This window comes from Rhinolophus sinicus, linkage group LG10 (assembly GCF_036562045.2).
Source record: "Rhinolophus sinicus isolate RSC01 linkage group LG10, ASM3656204v1, whole genome shotgun sequence".
Lineage (NCBI taxonomy): Eukaryota > Metazoa > Chordata > Mammalia > Chiroptera > Rhinolophidae > Rhinolophus > Rhinolophus sinicus.
Window position 1 is genome coordinate 7,008,931 of NC_133759.1, and position 20,449 is coordinate 7,029,379.

The window sequence follows — 20,449 nt, forward strand, 5'->3', positions numbered from 1 at the left end:
CTCGTGCTCCCCACCACAGCCAGAACCACACTGAGGAGGTAATGTGTTCCTGCATCTTGCTCTGGACTGTGTCTCTGACGCCTAGTAAGTGCTGGCAAACAAGAGGCTCTGAGCGTGTATTGAAAGAATAAATGAAAGGTCTTCATGACTAGGTAAGAGGCACTGACGACTCCGCTTGGCCGGTAGATCACTCATTCCAGCTCCTCAACCAGGGACTGGCCAGAGCGGGCGGGCGGCTCAGCGGCGCACGCGCACTGAGGGCCGGCGCTCGGCGGGGGCGCGCACGCCCGCGCCCGCGTGCGTCACAACCCGGGCTCCTGCTCCGCCGTCCCGCCTGCCAGCTCGTCGGTCCCCGCGGCGGCGGCGGCGGCTGCCCAGTGACAGCGGTACCAGGCCGGTGGTAGCTAGGGTAGGATCGTGCGGCCCGGAAACACACAGCCGGCCGAAGGGCGGCGCGGCGCGAGGAAGGCCTGACCGGGGTCGCGCGTGAGGAGACCTCGCGGGCGCGGGGCGAGAGGCGGGCGTGAGGGAGCGCGGAGGCAGTGGCCGCCGGCGGCCCGGACCCGCCAGCCAGTCCTCGCGGTCGCCGCCGGCATGAGCCACATCCAGATCCCGCGGGGGCTCACGGAGCTGCTGCAGGGCTACACGGTGGAGGTGCTGCGGCAGCAGCCGCCCGACCTCGTCGACTTCGCGGTGGACTATTTCACCCGCCTGCGCGAGGCCCGCGCCCAAGCCTCCAGCCCGCCCGCCTCCCCTCCTTCCGGCTGCCAGGGTCTAGAGCCCAGCCCTGGCCTTGTCGCCGACGAGAACGGGGACAGCGAGACCGAGGACGATGAGGACCTGGACGGTAGGCGGCGGGCCGGGCCGAGGTTTGCGGGTGGGGGGACGGAGGGAGCGGGGCAGAGGGTGTTGGAGGGCTAGAGGGGCTGCGAGGGTCCAAGCCAACTACCCTGGGCGGAGACCTTGGAGCGGAGTATGTCGGGGCTCCCCGAGCCGCCGGCGTGAGCCTCGCGTGCGCCTCTTGCAAATTGAGCTCCTCGGTGCCCCGAGCCTAGGAGCGCACGGAGTGAGTTGTCTAATTCAGCCTCGAAGGAAACGTGCGCTCCTTTGGCCCGCGTGGTGGCGCGGAGCTCGCGTTCGCTTTGCTGGAGGAGCCCTCGCCTCGGCTAGAGACCCTTCGCACGGTTTCGTTCCGAAGACAAGAACATCCCCTGACTCGTGTTGAATAACCAGGACGATAACTATTTGGAAAATTATTTGGTGAAAAGTTACTGGGAGAAAACTTCAAGCATAGACAAAATTAGAAAAGATGAAATGAACCCCTAGGTGCCATCACCCACATGCAACAGTTTAAATGTGTCACAAATGGTTCATCTGTAGTATCCTTTTTTTTTTTTTCTTTTGCTGAAGTTTTTTTTTTAAAGCAAATCCCAGTAAGGTCATTTTACCCCTGCCTGCTTGAGTATGCATTTCTTAAAATACGGACCCTGGGAATATTTATAGTTTGTAATTTGGCTAAAAGAATTGGATCAAATTTGGTGAGGGTAAACAGTAACTGTCTTGTTTAGCGTATGGGGTGCAGGAAAGAAAACAAGGAACATTTTCTATGTCTGATTTCATCAAGGTTGTCGAAAAGCAATTCCATATACCTTGGTTGCTTCAACATAGGCTTTGTCAATTTAACAATAGACTTACCTACTTTTGAACAGCCAAAATTTAACAAAACAATGAAAACATTTGAGAGACAAAGTTAGAAACAGTGTTATTAGACCATACTGAAAAAGAAAAACTAGTTCTGAGTTGAATCCACATTAAGTCATGATGGCAAGGAGTTAATTATTGGTTGTTGCTGTTGTAAGCTTCAGTGTTCTAGACAACTTCCCTGAGTTTATTCATGTTAAGAGTAGAAATTGCTCTTCCATGCTTCCCTTAACTTATTGCACATTAAATTATTGGGTTTTTCACCCTAAACCTGGGAATCAGAAATTGTTATTTCCCAAATCTCTGCCACAGATTTGCTTTGTGGTCTAAGACAAGTTGTCAAACCTGTTTGGTTTCAGATGTACTTATCTTTAAAACGGGGCAGTGACAACAGTTTCCCAGGGGTAAATGTGTTTTTAAAAGCTTTATTTTAGGAATGACTCCTACGTTTGTTTCATTGTCATATCTACAAATCACAAAGCTGTAACGTGCTTTGTGACAGTTTTTTTTTCTGGTCTTTTGTTTCTTTTTTAAAATTTATTTTTCAATTACAGTTGGCATACAATATGGGGTAAAGTGATCACCCCATACGTCTAATACCCATCTGCCACCATATATATGAATAGTTACCACAATATTATTGACTATATTCTCTGTGCTGTTCTTTATATCCCCGTGACTATTTTTATAACTGGCAATTTGTACTTCTTAATCCCTTTCACCTTTTTCACCCAACCTCCCTCCCATCTGGTGAGCATGGACACCAATTGCAACAGTTTTTATTTACATAAAACTTTAGAAATCAGTCCCAGATGAATAAAATGGAGTTGATGAATTTTGTGTTATGTCTTCATTCTTTGTTATTTTTGATATCTTTTACAAAATTGAGTGGACCCAGATCTTTGTAACCCTGTGCTTTATTTTTCTAGCATTTAAATGTGTTTTGTTTGTATCTCTTAAATGGCTGTGCTACATATAATTATAGAAATCAACACAAGGTGAACATCTGTTTACAAATAATAGACTAAAGCATTGCACACAATGAAATACCACTTCACACTCAGGATGGCTGTTACGAAAAAAGAGAAAATAGCAAGTGTTGGTGAGGATGTAGAGCAGTTGGAACCCTTACTCATTGCTGGTGGGAATGTAAATTGGTCTGACTGCTATGGAAAACAGTTTGGTGGTTCCTCAAAAAGTTAAACAGAATTACCATATGATCAAGTAATTCCACTGCTATGTATATACCCACCGGAATTGATAACGGAGTCAAAAAGATGCTTGTATGCCAGTGTTCATTGCAGCATTATCCACTATAGCCAAAAGGTAGTGTCCTATCAACTGATGGATGGATGAACTAAATGTGGTCTATGGTACGTACAATGTAATACTATTCATTCTTAAAAAGGAATGAAACTCGGATGCATGCTATAACATGGATGAACCTTGAAAATATTATGCTACTCTATTTGCTAGACACAAAAGGACAAACATTGTACGATTCCGCTTATATGAGGTACCTAAAATAGGCAAATTCATAGAGACAGAAAATAGAAAGAGGTTACCAGGGACTGGTGGAGCAGGTAATGGGGAGTTACTGTTTAATGAGTATAGAGTTTCTTTGAACAGTTTTGATATCAAACAGCACACCAAGTATGACGTATTTTGATGAGTATTTAACTCTTGGGAAAGCCTAAAGAGTTCAGATTTATTAGTAAGTTACTCTAACCGAATCCTCACAAGAACAATAAATTAATTCAGACTTGATTCACTTCTGTAAGTATAAAACATTTATATTTGTGGGCCTCCCAGCATTTTATTTTATTTTATTATTTATTTCTTATTTATTTTTTGGTAAAGTTAATGGAGATTGAATTTACATAACATGTAATTCACCCATTTAAAGCATATAATCCAGTGGATTACGTATGCTCACAGATATATGCAACCATCACCACAGTCCATTTCAGAACATTTTCATCACCCCAATGAGAAACCCCGTACACTTTAGACATCACTTGCTAACACCCCCATTCCCTTTAGCCATAGGCAACCAGTAATCTCTGCTTTCTGTCTCTATAGGTTTGTCTACCATGGATATTTCATATAACTCAAATAAAACAATATATGGTTTTATGCTTCCTGGCTTTTTTCACGTAACATGATGTTTTCAAAGTTCATCAATGTTGTAGCATATATTAGTACTTTATTTCTTTTTTATGCTGAATATTTTCCCCCTGTGTGCATACACCACATTTTGTTTATTGATTTTTCAGTTGATGGACATTTAGGTGGTTTCCACTTTTTCTTTTTTTTAAATTTTATTGGGGAATATTCAGGGACAGTGTGTTTCTCCAGGTCCATCAGCTCCAAGTCTTTGTCCTTCAATCTAGTTGTGGAGGGCGCAGCTCAGCTCCAAGTCCAGTTGCTGTTTTCAGTTTTTAGTTGTAGGGGGTGCAGCCCACCATCCCATGTGGAAATTGAACCGGCAACCTTGTTGTTGAGAGCTCGTGCCCTAACCAACTGAGCCATCCGGCCGCCCCAGTTTCCACTTTTTGACTATTATGAATAATGCTGTTCTGAACATTCATATGTACAAGTTTTTGTGTAGATACATATTTTCATTTCTCTTACGTGTGTGTATATATATACCTAGGAGTAGAATTGTTGGGCCGCGTAGTAGCCTTTTGAGGAGTTGACAGACTGTTCCAAAAATGGCTGCACCAGCTTACATTCTAAACAGCAGTGTATTGAGGGCTCTAATTCCTCCACATTCTTGTCAACACTTACGTTTTTATTGTAGCCAACCTAGTGGGTGGGAAGTAATACCTCATTGTAGTTCTGCTTTGCAGTTCCCTAATGATGTTGAGCATCTTTTCATGTGTTTGTTGGTCATTTGTGTAGCTTGGAGAAATGTCTAGTCAGGTTTTTTGTCCACTTTTTAATTGGGTTATTTGTCTTTTTATTATTGAGTTGCAAAGCTTCTTTATATATTATAAACAAGTTCTTTATCAAATATATGATTTACAAATATTTTCTCATTCATTGGGTTGTCTTTTCACATTTTTCTTTTCTTTTCACATTTTTGATACTGTCTTTTGAAGCACAAAAGTTTTTAATTTCAATGGTGTCCAATGTATTGTTTTCTTTTGTTTGTGCTTTAGGTGTCAAATCCATTGCCAAATCCAAGGCCTTGACGATTAACCTTTGTGTTTTCTTCTTTGTTTTATAGTTTTAGCTCTTACGTTTAGGCCATTGGTACATTTTGAATTATTTATCGTATAAGGTGTGAGGTACTTTATCTTTTATGTGTGGATATCTAGTTGTTACAGCATTATTTATTCTTTTCCCATTTAATTGTCTTGTACTCTTGTTGAAAGTCAATTAACTGTAAATGTGATTTGGAGAGTATTGTTTCTGACTCCCAATTCTATTCCACTGATCTATATATCTGTCTGTATGACACTACTACGCTGTCTTGATTACTGTAGATTTATAGTAGTTTTTGAATCAGGGAGTGTGAGTTCTCCAACTTTGTTCTTTTAAAAAATTATTTTGGCTATGTTGGGTCCTTTAACTTTCTATATGAATTTTAGGATTAGCTTGTCAATTTCTGCATAGAATCCAACTAGGATTTTGCTAGGGATTACATTGAATATGTGGATTAATTTGGAGAGTATTGCCCTTTTAACAGTGTCAAGTCTTCTCATCTATGAATGTGGGATGTTTTTCCATTTGTTTAGATCTTTAATTTGGAAATTAAAGAACAATTGTACTCTGTAGTTTTAAAGTATAGGTTTTGAACTTTTGTTAAATTTGTTAAATATATTCCTCAGTAATTTATTCCTTTTGATGCTATTGTAAAGGAAACTGTTTTCTTAATTTCATTTTCAGATTGCTCATTACAAGTGTATAGGAATATAGTTAATTTTTTATATATTGATCTTGTATTTTGCAACCTTACTGAACTTGTTCATTAGTTCGAATAGTTTTTTAGTGGATTCCTGAGGATTTTCCCCCAGCATTTTTTACTGCATGTAGGAGTTGGTCCACACTTATTTGGGAATGGCTAATAATATTCCTGCATTTCACAGGTCTGCATCTCAGCAGGATTTTGACACTGTTGAACACCCCCTGTTGAAACTCTCTCCCTTGTTGGCATCCATGTCATCATTTCCTTGGGTTTCCGTCCACCACTTGGCCTCCTTTCTGCCCTTTAAATACTGGTTGGTAATCCCTGGAATTTAGTTTACTTTTTCTCCCTCAGTGAGCAGCTCTCTTCCTGAGCAGTTTTTACTGCCTTGAGTCTGAATCTTCAAAATCAAAACTCCAGGTCAGAACTTTCTCTGCTGAGACACCTATTGATGCTCATCTTGCCAGCTGGTCACCTTTCAGTCATCTGTCAAACTCCGAATGCCTAAAACCAGTGTCGTTAGCTTCCCTGTCACACCGCTCTGTGTCCTCTAATTCCTGAAGCAAGAAACCCAGGAGTGAGTCTATCTCTTTTTCTGTCTCTGTCCCTATCTCTGTCCCTATCTCATCTCTATCTCTCTCTCTCTCTTTCTATCTCTATCGCCTGCCTCTCCCATCTTTTCCTTTCCCATTGTCTCTGCCTTGGGTTTGGCTTTTATTGCTTTACAGTTGGATCCAGCTGAGCTCATCTCTCCTCTATCTATTCTCTACACGTTTTTTTCCCCTTTTTTAAATTGTGATAAAATATACATAATGTAAAATTTTCCATTTTGACAGTTTTTAAGTGTGCAATTCAGTGGCATTAAGTACATTCACAGTGTTGTGCAATCATCTTTTCAGTTAAGTAAACTTTTTTTTTAAGTAAAACGCAAAAAGGTGCACAAATCCTAAATGTGCTGCTTCATTGTTTACAAAGTGGACACCCTGTGTATCCCATCAACTAGATTAAGAGGTAACCAGTTTCTTCATATCATGGGCATACGTTTTACATCTTGTAACCATCAATACAGTTGTGCAGTAAGGCTAACTGGCATTTATTAAGCCTTCATGCTGTACTAGTGTTCAGCAGTTTATTTGTATTATCTCATTCAATCTTTCAAATTCTTTAAGGTAGGAATTGTAATTATCTCCATCTTACAGGTGAGGAAATTGGGGCCTAGAGATTACCCACATCATACAATAGGCAGGATTTGACTCTAGGCTGGAGTTACTGCCATCACACTATTCATATTACTTCATGCCTGGACTGCCTTCTGTTTTTTTCTTGCCTTATTCTTTATTTTTTACAAAAAAGGCTGTAAGCATGTTACCGAGCAGTGGCTGGCTGCCAGATACACATAGAAGCCAAAACTATGGCACCGGCTTTTGAGAAAAGAAAAGCTTTTATTTGAGAGTTTGGCTGGCAAGGAGACAGGAGGCAAGGTTCGAATCAGCCTCCCCCATCCAGGGCTCAGGGCCGGACCTTAAGGGGTTTCAACAATGGACTCTTAGTGTCTAAAAGGATTATGGTGATGTCCCGCCGTTCTGGTCATGTGCCAGTCTTTTGGTTCCGTGGCAGGGAGCAGTTCATGGTTCACAAATATTACTTGTGAGTGGTGTTCACCAGTGTTACTCCTAAGGCAGAAGATTTGGTTCTGTATCTTACTAGAAACTGGATAGGACCAGTTTGAACCGGTTCTGTGTTTACAGCATTTAAAAATTTCTCTACATAGTTGTCATAAGGAATTTTTTTATTGTGGTAGAATGTACATAAGCTTTACTGTTTTCCCATTCTAAAGTATTCTTTTCATTTCTCTTGGGTATATGCTTAGGAGTGGAATTGCTGGGTCATATGGTAATTCTATGTTTAACTTTTCCAAAGTGCACAATTTTACATTCCCACCAGGAATGTATGAGGGTTCCAGTTTCTCCACATCCTGTCTAACACTTGTTACTGTCTTTTAAAAAAATTCTTTGCAGTGAAAGTCACATAACATAAAATTCACCATTTTAAAGTGAACAGGCATTTAGTACATTCACAGTGTTGTACAACAACCACTTCTATCCAGGTCTGAAATATTTCCATCACTCCAAAGTAAAAGCGGTCACCCATCACGCAGTTTCTCCCTGTTCTCTGCTGCTCTTCCCCCGCCTCCGGCAACCACCAGTCTGCGTTCTAGCTCTGTGGATTACCTGTTCTGGCAAATGGAATTATACAATATGTGATGTTTTGTCTTGCTTCTGTCACTTAGCATAATGCTTTCAAGGTTCATCTACATTTTAGCATGTCTCAGTACTTCATTCTTTTTTATTGCTGAATCGAACTGGCAACCTTGTTGTTAAGAGCTCGCGCTTTAACCAACTGAGCCATCCGGCCACCCCTGCCCCACCCACACTTGTCTTTTTGATGATGAGTGTGGAGTGGTGTCTTATTGTGGTTTTGATTCGCATTTCCCTAATGACTAATGTTTAACATTTTTCCATGTGCTTGTTGTCCATTTGTATATCATCTTTGGAGAAATGTCTATCCAAGCCCTTTGTCCATTTTTAAATTGGATTATTTGTCTTTTTGTTGTGGAATTGTAAGGGTTCTTTATGTTTTGAACACTAGTCCCTTACCCGATATGTGATTTGCAAATATTTTCTCCCATTTGTTGTATTTTTACATTCTTAAAGCACACAAGTTCTAAATTTTGATAAAGCCCAATTAATCTTAGTTTTTCTTTTGTTGCTGTTCTTTGGGTGTAAACACCCATCTGCCTTTTCTTTGTCCGTACCCTAGCTCTCCTCTTTTGCTTGGACAACCACAGGAGTTTCTTATCCTAGATGCCTTGCCCTCTCCAATCCATTCTCCACCCGGTAGCCAGAGAGATTTTTTTAACAGTGGAGATTCGATCACTTCACTCTTCAGCTTCAATCCCCTCATTGCAAGTGGAATGAAATCCACGTATCTTCCACAGCCCTGCAAGACTTGGTCCCTGCTGTCTCTCTCCAGCCCTACCCCTTCCTGCCGGCTAAGCTTGTTTCTACACTTGCCGGGCTCTTTCTCCCCCCAAGTAGTCTGTGGTTGCTGTTGGCCCTTCTGAATCTCTCTCCCCTGGCTCTGACCAGCTGGCTCCTCTCTTCCTTTAGGCCTCAGCTTTGGGGAAGCTTTTCCTGCCTAGAGTGGGTCCCTCTGTTGTTGGGGCTCAATAGCACCCCAAGTGGTTACTTTAGAGCTCTAGTAATGATTTAAAATTCTCGTTTTTTGTTGTTTTTCTCTCAATAGAACAGAAGCTCTGTGACAAGAGGAGCTTTGTGTCTTGTTCTTTGTTTTTTCTCAGTGCTTAGCATTTAGCCTGACGCATAGAGTATACTTCAAAATCTCTTGTTGAGTAAATGAGTGAATGAATGGCCGAGGAGCTGATTTTGGAGACTGATACCGCAGGGCACAGGGTGGGAGCACAGAGATGAGCGCTAAGGGTCTATGGTTGGTCAGTAGTGTTGGAAGCAATGGAGAGGGCAAGTCAGGTCAGGCCAGTGATGACGTGGTTGGACTCAGTGGTACTTCTCAGAGATTGAGGCTCCAGTTGGGTTGTGTGGTGGAAGAGGTGTGTTGTCGGTGGGTGAGAGAGAGAGAGAGTGTGTGTGTGTGTGTGTGTGTGTGTGTCCGCCTGCAGAAGATTCAGACAAGGGGTGGGGAATATTTGTGAAGTGAAGAACTGACTGGGTGGTAGCTTAAAGAGAGGTCGACGTGAGGGAATGTTTCTGCTTAAGGTAGAGTCATGCTCATGTGCCAAGGGGAAGGAGCCAGCGGAGAGTAGCGGCTAACGGAGCAAGGTCCTAGAAAGGGCGAGTGGTTAGAACGGAGGGAATAAGTGCGGACGTCTCGTATTCAAAAATTGGAAAGAAATGTTATTTGTCTTAGCAGTTATTTAAAGGGTAATTTAAGGTTTTACTCTTTTATGGCCTTGATTCAAGGCCTTCTCTTTTACTTACTTAAATCTGATAAATGTGAATGTTTAAGCTAAGGGAAAATTATCTCTTTGAAACAAATTATTGATTTTTCTGACTTATCTGTCTAGTGGCCATGTTGAATGCCATGGATATATGAAAGAGAAACAAATGCATTTCTTTTAAAGGTTTATATAATTTAGACCTTTTTGGGGGGTTTCTTTTACAGAATCTTTTATCTAGAAATTAAGGAAAAGGCCGCTTATTGAGACCTCTTTCAAATCTCAAAACTTCAATATGTGAGGAGAGATGAGCTGTTATTTCTGGATGACTTAATTGTTTGGAAATTTTCATTTGTTGCTCTTATAAACTTCTTAGTTACTTTCTTGAAAACATGAAACCAATTAAAAATCAGCATTATGATGAAAAAATATCTAAAGTATTGTAATAATGTAATAGTCACTTGGTTTCTGGAGATAGCCAGTTATTTAAAATCAACAGTTAAGTTATTTAGTTATCGTTGGATTGGTTTTTTGATGGAGATGCTTAATTGAAAATGCAGAAGATTCCTGCTGCTTCTTTTGCTCTGCTTCTGATGTTAAAATATTTTTAATTTGTGAAAAAGAATGATGTCCTTCAGTGATCTGCTCACAAACTGTTTATTACAGAAAAGCACGAACAGCCAAATAGAAAGTAAGTTATGTGGGGCTATGAATCAATCACCGCTTCTCCTGGTCCTAGTTTTTGCTTTGAGAGAGACCTTGTAAATCCTGTTTTCATCACATTATGATTAACACGTCTGTGATCTTGGTGGGGCTCCTGGGGCCTGTCTTCCCTGGGGTGACTTCTCAGCTTCCGGGTGTGAGAATGTGTTGGAGTCGCTGCTCCTGAGGGACCCCGTTCTCCACTGTGCAGCTAAAACGTATGCAGCCTTCTCCTTCCTTCCAAGCTTTCACCGCCGGATGGTGGTAAAACTCACAACCCTCCTGCCCATTTTGAAAGTGACGATGAGAATGGGTTGTGTGGAAGAAATTATTTTCCAAACACAAGCGAAAAGGTGGGCTCTGTCTGTCTGGTGGCCCTTCCTAAGGAAATATGATTATTAAAAAAATTAGAGGACACTTATTCACGGAACACAAAAGATTCACTCTAGTGTTAATACAAAAACGGAGCTTTGCTTATGCATTTTCTATAATCTGCAGGCAGACTTTGAAATGTTCTCATTTGAAGGACCAAATGCATTTGGGATCATCAGAGCATAATATGTGGACAAGGACTGGTTGGGCATATTGGACCATTGTGGAGACTGAAGAGCTTGCTTTCATTGTCTTTGGCACAGAATATCCTTAGTTTACAGCTGTTGAAGGATGAGAGATTTTTTCAAGATTAAATGTTTACACAGTAAAAATGGATCAAGACTTCTATTCAAATAGAAAGCAACTTGAAGGAAAATAATAGGGGCAATATTTTGCTCATGAAAGAGTCCTTTTGTAATCATTTTAAATGATGCGGCTCCAGGAATGAAAATAAGTACTGGCATAGCTATTTGTTTTTGTCTCTAAAGACATGTGGTCTGCCAGGACTGTTCTCGTATATTGTATTTTCACAATACATATTTCTCATGTAATTTTTCTTGTTTAGTGTAAAATTTAGTGTATGACTCTTTGGAATTAAAAAAAGGTTAGGACAAAAGAACAAGACAAACAAATGAGAAACAGAAACTCATAGACACAGATAATAGTTTAGTGGTTGCCAGAGGGTAAGGGGGGTGGGGGGTGGGGGGTGGGAGATGAGGGTAAGGGGGATCGAATATATGGTGATGGAAGGAGAACTGACTCTGGGTGATGAACACACAATGGGATTTATAGATGATGTAATACAGAATTGTACACCTGAAATCTATGTAATTTTACTAACAATTGTCACCCCAATAAATTTAATAAAAAAAAAAAAAAAAGGTTAGGAGTGTTCAGAGCCTGGTAACTAAAACTTTTAGTTTATATTATTTCTTTTGCATTTGAGGTTCCATTTAAATGAATCTATAAATAGATGGCTTGAGTTTTTCTCAGTCCACGCCATGGGAATTTGTCAGCAACAGTTTAAGATGTGCTACCCACAAGATATCATGTGTGAAGACAGTGACTAATAATGTAGAAATTTGGATAAAGATTGTTTTGGATAAACTAGTGGCTGGAGAATTATTGTTCAGTTTGCAATGTTATTATTAAGCACTTTTGTTTTTTGAGGCATCCAGTATTTTTAAAGAAAAGTAAAATTATGAGAAGAGGATAGGCTTCATGCTGTATATAGACATTATCCCCTTTTGTGATGTTTTTAATGGCTCTTTGGGAAAGATTATTGAGGCGTTTTTGTTTGGTGAATCCATGAGCATTGGCAGGGTAGGTTATTAGTCTTGCCATTACCAGACCAAGTGTCTAATGCTCAACTCATGGGTTGATTTCTTAACTCACAAGAGAGAAGCCACATCTGGTTGGTGATGCTCCCGGGTTTTTTTCTCGGGATCACTAGATAATTCTCGGATTACGGTTAACTTGAATGCACACTAAATTTTTAAAATATTGTGTAGTCTAGTAGATCAATATTATCTGAAATGCTAATAAATAAGAATGGGATTTAGTGCCCCTAAAATGAGTGGGCAACAGTGGCCTTGGATATCTTTTTTTATGTTTCTCTTTATTTTTGTAAATTAGCTAGGGAGTTTTAACAGTTTGTTTTTGTTATACAATAAAGAATGTGCCTGGCCTCTGTCCCAGATTCCTGGCACAGAGCTTCTAAAACTCTTAGAATTTCCTAAGAGATAGGAGTCTTTTTGTTATTCATGAGCACCTTGGATCACATCTGACTTTATGTTAATGAGGTGGTTCAGGATGGGGCCTGGTCACCATAGAGCAACCAGCAATTAGAGGATTGGGGCTTTGAGCTAGTCTGACCTCTGGGGGAAGGAGGAAGGCTGGAGCTTGAGTTTACTTACGGCCCATGATTCAATCAATCATGACTATGGAATAAAACCCCAACAAAAACTCTGAACACCAAAGCTCGATGGAGTTTTGACTTCCTGGTTGGTGAACACATTTATGTGCTAGAGAGTGACGTGCCCTGATTCCATGAGGAGAGGACGTGGAAACTCAGTGCTCAGGCCCTAGACCTCACCTATGTGCTTCTTCATTTGACTGGTACTGATTTGTACCCATTTATAATAAACCTGTAATTGTAAGTGTAGTGCTTTCCATAGTTTTGTGAGTTGTTCTAGCAAATCAAACCTGAGGAGTTGTGGGAACCTCTGAATTTATAGCCCGTTGGTTAGAAATGTGGGAGGCCCAGGGACCTCCAAAGTGCAGCTGGTATTTGAAGTATTGGGGACCATGTCTTAACTGTGGAGTCTGATGATACTCTGGGTGGTTAGTGTCAGAATTACATTGAAGTACACTGGTTAGTATGAGGATAGTTTTATATTTCTATTATAATTCTACTTAAATTGGTGGCCAGATGTGAGTTGATGAGAGGATATACACCAGAAGGGGACATGGCTTTTATTCCTTTCCAGACTGGGTAAAAGAAAATCATTTATTCAGTCCATTTATATTTAGTGTGTATATGTGCTAAGGTCTGTACTAGACAAAAAGTGGCAGGAAGGGAACTTTTAATGTGATGTAGTAGACACGAGATTTGTGTGTGTTCTGGTAGAGAAGTGCTCAGCCCTTGGAATGGAGCTGTCTTCTCTGAATCTGGGATGTTGGAGCTGAATTGGTGATAGGTCTTTTAGGCAGGGAGTACTTTAGGAGCAGAGAGATGTCAAACCTACTAGTGTTATAGGGCAGGGGGTTATGGGTGACAGTGGTTATTTCAGAATAAGTGACTGTGTTTACTGGCTGAATGTATGTGTTAGGGCAGCACTTTGCAAAGAGTGGGTAAATGAACTACCAGTATCAGAATCACCCTGTCCACTGGTTCCACCTCCCCTCCCAGAAATGATGGTTTTCTTTTCTACCTTTTGTATGATGGAAAATGTCAATTATTGACAATAGTTAGAAGAATAATGTAATAAACTTCCATCTACTCAACACCCAACGTCATTAACTCATGGCCAGTGATAGAATGGCAATAGGTTCTGATTTGTAGTGTTAGCCAATTCCCGTTGGGGAGTATTTACCCGTGTATTTACCATGCCAGTTTCAAGCTACCAACACAATTTCACTGAAGAAGTAATTGGGAAAAGATTCTCAAAATCAGTTTTCCTGACCTGGCATGAGCTGACCCCAGCTCAAGAATCGTTTCTAGTCAAACTTCCTTCTTTCCAGATTGTTAGAAAAAATTCCAGAAATAATTTTATTCGTAAGTATTTAAGTTTATATCTCTTATGACAAGTTTAAAAAATATACCCACAAACCTTTTATTACATATAAGATAATTAACAATAATTCCTTAGATTGAATATTTATTCAATCTGTTCAAACTTCTCCATACATCCCCAAATAAGGCTCATAGGTTACATTTGGCTGCTTTGTCTAAGTCTCTTTTAATCTCTAGGATCTCTCTCTCTCTTCCTTTGAAACTTATTTGTAGAAGAAAATTTTTATAGATTTTTTTACAATGTAGAGTTTGCCGATTGCATCCCATGTTTGTATCAGAGTTTCTTTGTCCCATTTTTCCTCTAAATTCGTATTAGATCTAGAACATTGGTTCTCAAAGTTAGGTTCTAGGATCAGAAGCATTAGCATCAACCTGGGAAATTTGTTAGATTCTTGGCCTTACTCCAGGCCTATTCAACCAGAAACTCTAAGGATGGGTCCCTGCAGTTTGTGTTTTGACTAGTCATCCAGACGATTCTCATGTACCCTGAAGTTGAAAACCGTTGCTGTACAGGCTTGTTCAGATTCAGGTTTGTCCCCGCCAACTATTTCATAGCTGTTGATGCGTTTTCTATTCGAAGGCACATAACAAAGCTGACTGATCTCTCGTTTATGATGCTGGTGATCATGTTGATATTGCTTAAACTATATCCATTAATTCACTGGCGTTGCAAATGGTGTTGTTCTAATTCTATCATTCCTTCCTCATTCATGAGCTAGAATATTTTGTAAAGAAAAACTTCCCTTTATTAACTCTCAGGTTACCCTGTGGAATTAGTTTATTCAGGAAAATAAGGATAAATGCTTGAGTCTTTTCTTTTATTTACCTATTTTCAGAATAATAAGTTGGTTTTCTAACATCTTCCAAAGATGACCAATGAAATCTAAAAAAAAAAAAAAAAAAAAAAATCAATATAAACTCACTGAAGGATTTAACTGTGTCTGACTGTTTTAGGCCATTGCCATTTTGTTCTTATTTGATGCTCATGTTATCCCGTATTTGTGTAGTGGGAACCTCTTCAAGTATCCACCTAATTTGTTATGACATGACCCTTGGAGTCTTTTATACATGCTTTATTTTTGGTAGAAGATTTTCCAGTTTTATTATATCTTTAGCTCCAGACCAGGAATCAGCAATTTCTTCAAGGGGTGCTATTTCCTTTTAGGCAAAAATAGTGGAGACCACAATCTGGATGGTAGGGGTGCTCATTGCTCCTGGGGTTAGTTATATTTCTAGTTAAATTCAGGACGAGAGCATTTTTACTCAACTTAATGTATGTCCTTTCTCTAATGCCAGAAAATCCCGGTATTCAATAACATAATTTCTCATTTTCTTCATCCCAAAATGCACACCTAACAGTCTCAGAATCATAAGACTAATATTATTTCATTCTTTTAAAAAAATTTTATAAGAGTTTATTTGAGCCAAAACTAAATACATATGCTGAAAAGCAAGATCTCAAATGCTCCCTAACAGTACGATTTCTGAAAACTAAGATTTTCTTAAGTTCTTGTTATTTTTGGGATATCATCCCACTAGGATGTCCAATCAAGTCACTTAAAATAGTTCTTCGTGTGCTTCTCCTCCCAATTCAGTAGACAGGTAGTTTGTCTTATATTTGGGGGATTGTTTTTCAGGTTTAATTTTATAAGGATGTAAAATATTTACGTGATTTCAAAGTCAGAGAAGTCTGACTTCTCCCCTTGTCGCCTCCACTTGATTTCCTCCCTCCCCTGTAGCAATGATTTTCAGCCTTGGAAGCTTTTGAAAAATACTGATGCTCAAACCCTGCATCCAAGAAATTAATTCATAATTTGGGAGGGGAATGGAGGAGAGTGAAATCCAAGCATCAGTATTTTTTACAAGTTTCCAGGTGATTCTCATGGATAGCCAAAGCTAAGAACTGACATTTAACTTTTTTTAAATGATGTATCATTTTGTTTAAAAAATACACACACATTCACACACACACAAATGAGATGCGTCTATTTCGATTCCTTCTTCTCGTTCTTAAAACACAAGGCAGTGTACTGTATAGCACTCTTTCCTGAACAACATGACCTGGAGAGCAGCTGTGATACATTGTGCATTTCACATACCCCCAGGTTATCTTGCCATCTGCTGAATGTGATAGATGTTGTAGGACTTAAAAAAAAAAGCTACAACTGAGTAACTTTTCTTCTAAAATATATTTCTTAAATATAAAAGTAAGACATTCTAAACACATTTATATAAATCTAAAAGTTAAGAATTCTGGGGTATCATGGGCACACACGTGACTTGGGGTCTGCATGTTACTGCATGACTCACATTTACTAACCAGCATGATGTGTGATTTCCATTTAATTACTAGTCCGTGACATGTGTCTTGGGTTCTAAATGTAACATGAAATTTTGTTTGTAAGAAAATGAAAATAGCTTAATTTTTCTAATCTTTTTTAAAATTTGATTATAAAGTTCAATTTTTTTTGTTTTGCATCAATTACTGAGGTCATCTTTTTCTCTCTGTTCTAATCCAAGCGCTCAATAGATGTTGTGAGTGCCAGCTGGTGTTCTATCAATTTTAAAATGATTCTGTGGCCACACAAGTTTGGGAAATGCTGTGGGTTGGAGACCCATTGAAAAGCTTTATAAAGGGCAGGGATATCATCGTGTTTGCACCCTTGGCAAGCAGTGTGGAGAGCTGGGCTGAAGCAGGGTGTGGTGGGTGCTGTGAGGCCCCCTTGTAACGATACCAATGAGTGATGATTAGGACCGGAGCTGACCAAGTGAAAGAGTTAGTGTTAGGAGCTAGCAGGAATGTTATAAAAAAGCACTGTTTTTCTTGAATTGAGTCACCACTTCTAAGGTTTGTTTTTCTGTTTTGCTTTTTTCAGGTCCAGAAAGTAACTGCTTAAATACACCCATATATGATCAGTCCCTTGATGACTGACTCACGTTAATTAGATTCACTAGAAACAGTCTTATGCAGGAATCAGGTAGACCTGAGTTTATATCCTTGGTCTGTCATAGCACCAACCTTCAATATTTTCATTCTTAAAAGGGGGATTCTTGGGGATTCTTGATACTTTTCAAGGGTGGTGAAAATTGAAAATACTTGTAGTGTATGACTTATACCTTCTGTAGTGTCTGGTGTGATAACTATAACCGGTTGGGAAGTCTTTTCTATTGATCTTAGAATTCATATCCCTGAAATACAGGGAACCTGACTGTATTAATGTCCTCAATTTGGAATATGCCAGTGAAAGACCTCGCATGGCTTGGCTTGCGTCAGGTTCCCATTCTGGAGCATGTTATCTGGGACAGTGGGAACACTGTGATTTGCCCAGCTTGGATGCCCAGCTGGACCAGCTTGGATCATGGGCCCCATCCTATGGCCACATTGGAAGTGGGTTGGGCAGGGGCAGGGTTGGGAGTGAAGCCCAACAAAAACTTCAAGTTTGGACAAAGACTTCAAGTTTGAAAGAGGCCACTCTTTTTTTTTTTTTTTAATTGGGGAACAGTGTGTTTTTCCAGGGCCCATCAGCTCCAAGTCGTTGTCCTTCAGTCTAGTTGTGGAGGGCGCAGCTCAGCTCCAAGTCCAGTTGCCATTTTCAATCTTAGTTGCAGGGGGCGCAGCCCACCATCCCATGCGGCAATTGAACCGGCAACTTTGTTGTTCAGAGCTCACGCTCTAACCAACTGAGCCATCCGGCCGCCCCTGCCCCTGGAGGAGGCCACTCTTAAAGGATAAGTCCAGTTACCTAGCTAGAAGGAGGAGGGGGTACGGAGTGGTGCCACGGGAAGGGTGGCTGAACACTGTCGCCGGCTTCAGCCTTCCCTCTGTGTTCCTGCTTTGGGCAGATGTTCACTCTGTTGGGTGCTGTGATACAGAGGAGGACAGGAGTGTTCCTGCCTGCGAAATCCACCAGCTTATCATCTGGTGGGGGCGGCAGCAAGCAAACAAGCAACATGATGTGATGATTTCCTCCACAGGAGAAAGCTCTGGGACTCTAATATTAGATTAAGTTCTGAAGCTAGAATGTATACCTGTCTTTTGACTTCACATCTTATGACTCACACTTGCCTTGTTCTCCAGTCTTATCAAATATTAAGAATGAATGACTTACATTGTAGAACGACAGTTCAACTAAAGGTTGGTAGTACAGCTTTTGTCATTTGAAAATATGACAGATATTCCTTGTGCAAAGAATATTATTCGTTTAGATCTTGGCTTTCAGTTTTCTGAGGCTGATTTCTGTTGGAAAGGATGCCTTGCATGTGGATAAATGTGGAAGTGCCCACCTGTATGACTGGCATGAAAAGCAATATAAAGAAGCCTGATTTGCCTTTTCACACCTTTGCATCAGGGCAGAGGGCAGCTGAGATAGCAGAGTCTGTTCGGTGGTACCTCTTCGCTGCAATTAATAATGTTTATGAACTAATTAGAATGGAAAATGACTCCCCCTTCTTCTGACTTGCAGCATTTATGTATGTGGAGGACTAAGAATCTTCCAGTTCCTAAGTAGCATAGCACCTCTAAATGCTAGTGCTTTCAAAAGAAACAAAAATCTTAAATGGGGCTGGCCTGGTGGCTCAGGTGGTGGCCTTGCTCCTAACGCCGAGGTCACCAGTTCGATTCCCCACATGGGCCAGTGAGCTGCTCCCTCTACAGCTAAGATTGTGAACAACGGCTCTCCCTGGAGCTGAGCGCCGTGAGCTGCAGTGGGCAGCCGGGAGTTACTGTGCCGGCAACCATTGTGAGTGGCCGGCGGCCAGCAAGATCTGCCGTGAGCTGCTGTGAGCGGTCGGCGACCGAGGGCAGCGCAAGGCTCCTAATACCAGCGTGGGCCAGGGAGCTGTGTCCTACACACTAGACTGAGAAACAACGGTTTGAACCGGACTGGGGGGGGGCAGGAATAGGGGGGGAAATCTTAAATGGTATATATATTCATAATTAAATGTTTACAAAACACAAAGCTTGAAATTAGAAAATTAAAACGGATGACTCGCTCTGAGTTCACGAACCGCACTTCCCTCTCAAGTGTGTACTTTCATTTCAATAAACTTCCTGTGCTTTTCCGGCATCTGTCTTGCACTTGAATTCTTTCGCATGTGAAGACAAGAACCTGGTCACTGCTGCTCCAGGTTGAGTCCTTTCTTGGACATCCCTGTGAGCTTCCGGTGACAAGATGAAGCACAGAAAATTGAATCAAAATTAATTTTACGTAAATGATCCGATTCTTATCTAGACTTTATTTAAAAAAAAAAAGAAAACTAAAAAGAACTGGGTGTTTCCTAATATAGACTACTGGAGAGCTATCCCAATTTCAAGGCCGAGTAAGCTCTGGACTACTATGATTTTATGTTATGAATTTATAGCAATGGTTCTCCACTCTGGTGCACATCAGACTTACGGAACTTTATGGAAATATAAATGGAACAAGGCATTGCAGAGTTTAAAATCAGCAAAAAGGCCAAACTTAAATCAAGATTCAAAATGTACCTTTCTTAAAAGAAAGTGGAAACCAAAATCCAGTTCACCTTTTGGGTGCAGAGAAAGGATTGTAAAGTCAGTTGAATACCTACCCTACTCAGTGACCCTTCACTGTTAACATTCTTGATAACTTCCCTATTATCTTATCCGGCTTTACTTAGAACCTTTAACATGGCTCATAGCAGCTGCCTAAATGGCATAACTCTTTGTGGAGATTGCAGGCAGTTTTGTTAATCTCAAGGGAGACTTCTGTGAATCCCAAATCTCTGCTGAAATGTATTTTTGTCTTCTATATCCAGAAGTCGGAAAAGGTACCTCCTCTTCTTTTCCAATCAGAATTAATTATACCCCATGTCCTTGTCTCTTATCTTTAGTTCTTTGTGCTTTTATATGTACTGTGTTTCCCCGAAAATAAGACCTAGCCGGACTCTAATCAGCCCAAATGCATCTTTTGGAGCAAAAATTAGTATAAGACCCGGTCTTATTTTACTATAATATAAGACTGGGTATAATACAATATAATACCTGGTCTTATTTTACTATAATATAAAACCGGGTATAATATAATATAATATGATATAATATACTATAATACATAATACCGGGTCTTATATTAATTTTTGCTCCAAAAGACGCATTAGAGTTGATTGTTCTGCTAGGTCTTACTTTCGGGGAAACACGGTATAGAGTGTTATGCCCAATTTGATTACTCTGACTAACACAAGATTAGACAAGTTTTTGCTGTCTGTGGAAGACAACTATGTTTACAAGTTCTTAGAGTTTAAAAACAAGCGTATTACAGAGTTAAATTTTAAGTTTAACTAGAACATAATGCTTTAAATAGAGTAGTAAAACCTTTTTTGTTTTACAGCTGCCTGTCACCCAAATGAATAAAGGGTATGGTGAATTTTTTCCCCCATTAACATAGTTCAGAACCTATTGGGTCTTTGCCTTATTATAGGATGTTTTTATTTATTGTTTGTCACCACAACTATAGACTCCATGAGGACAGATGGT

The 20,449-nt window shown here is 40.3% G+C and overlaps 1 protein-coding gene across 1 annotated transcript in view; it reads left to right on the forward strand.

Annotated features, from left to right (window-relative positions):
* The first annotated feature begins 291 nt into the window (after nucleotides 1-291).
* Nucleotides 292-20,449, forward strand: part of PRKAR2A (protein kinase cAMP-dependent type II regulatory subunit alpha) — a 72,597-nt gene continuing 52,439 nt past the window's right edge. The window contains exon 1 of the mRNA XM_019723700.2: nucleotides 292-847. Coding sequence (XP_019579259.2) covers nucleotides 595-847 — 253 coding nt within the window. The 5' untranslated portion in view covers nucleotides 292-594. The remainder of the gene's footprint in view (nucleotides 848-20,449) is intronic.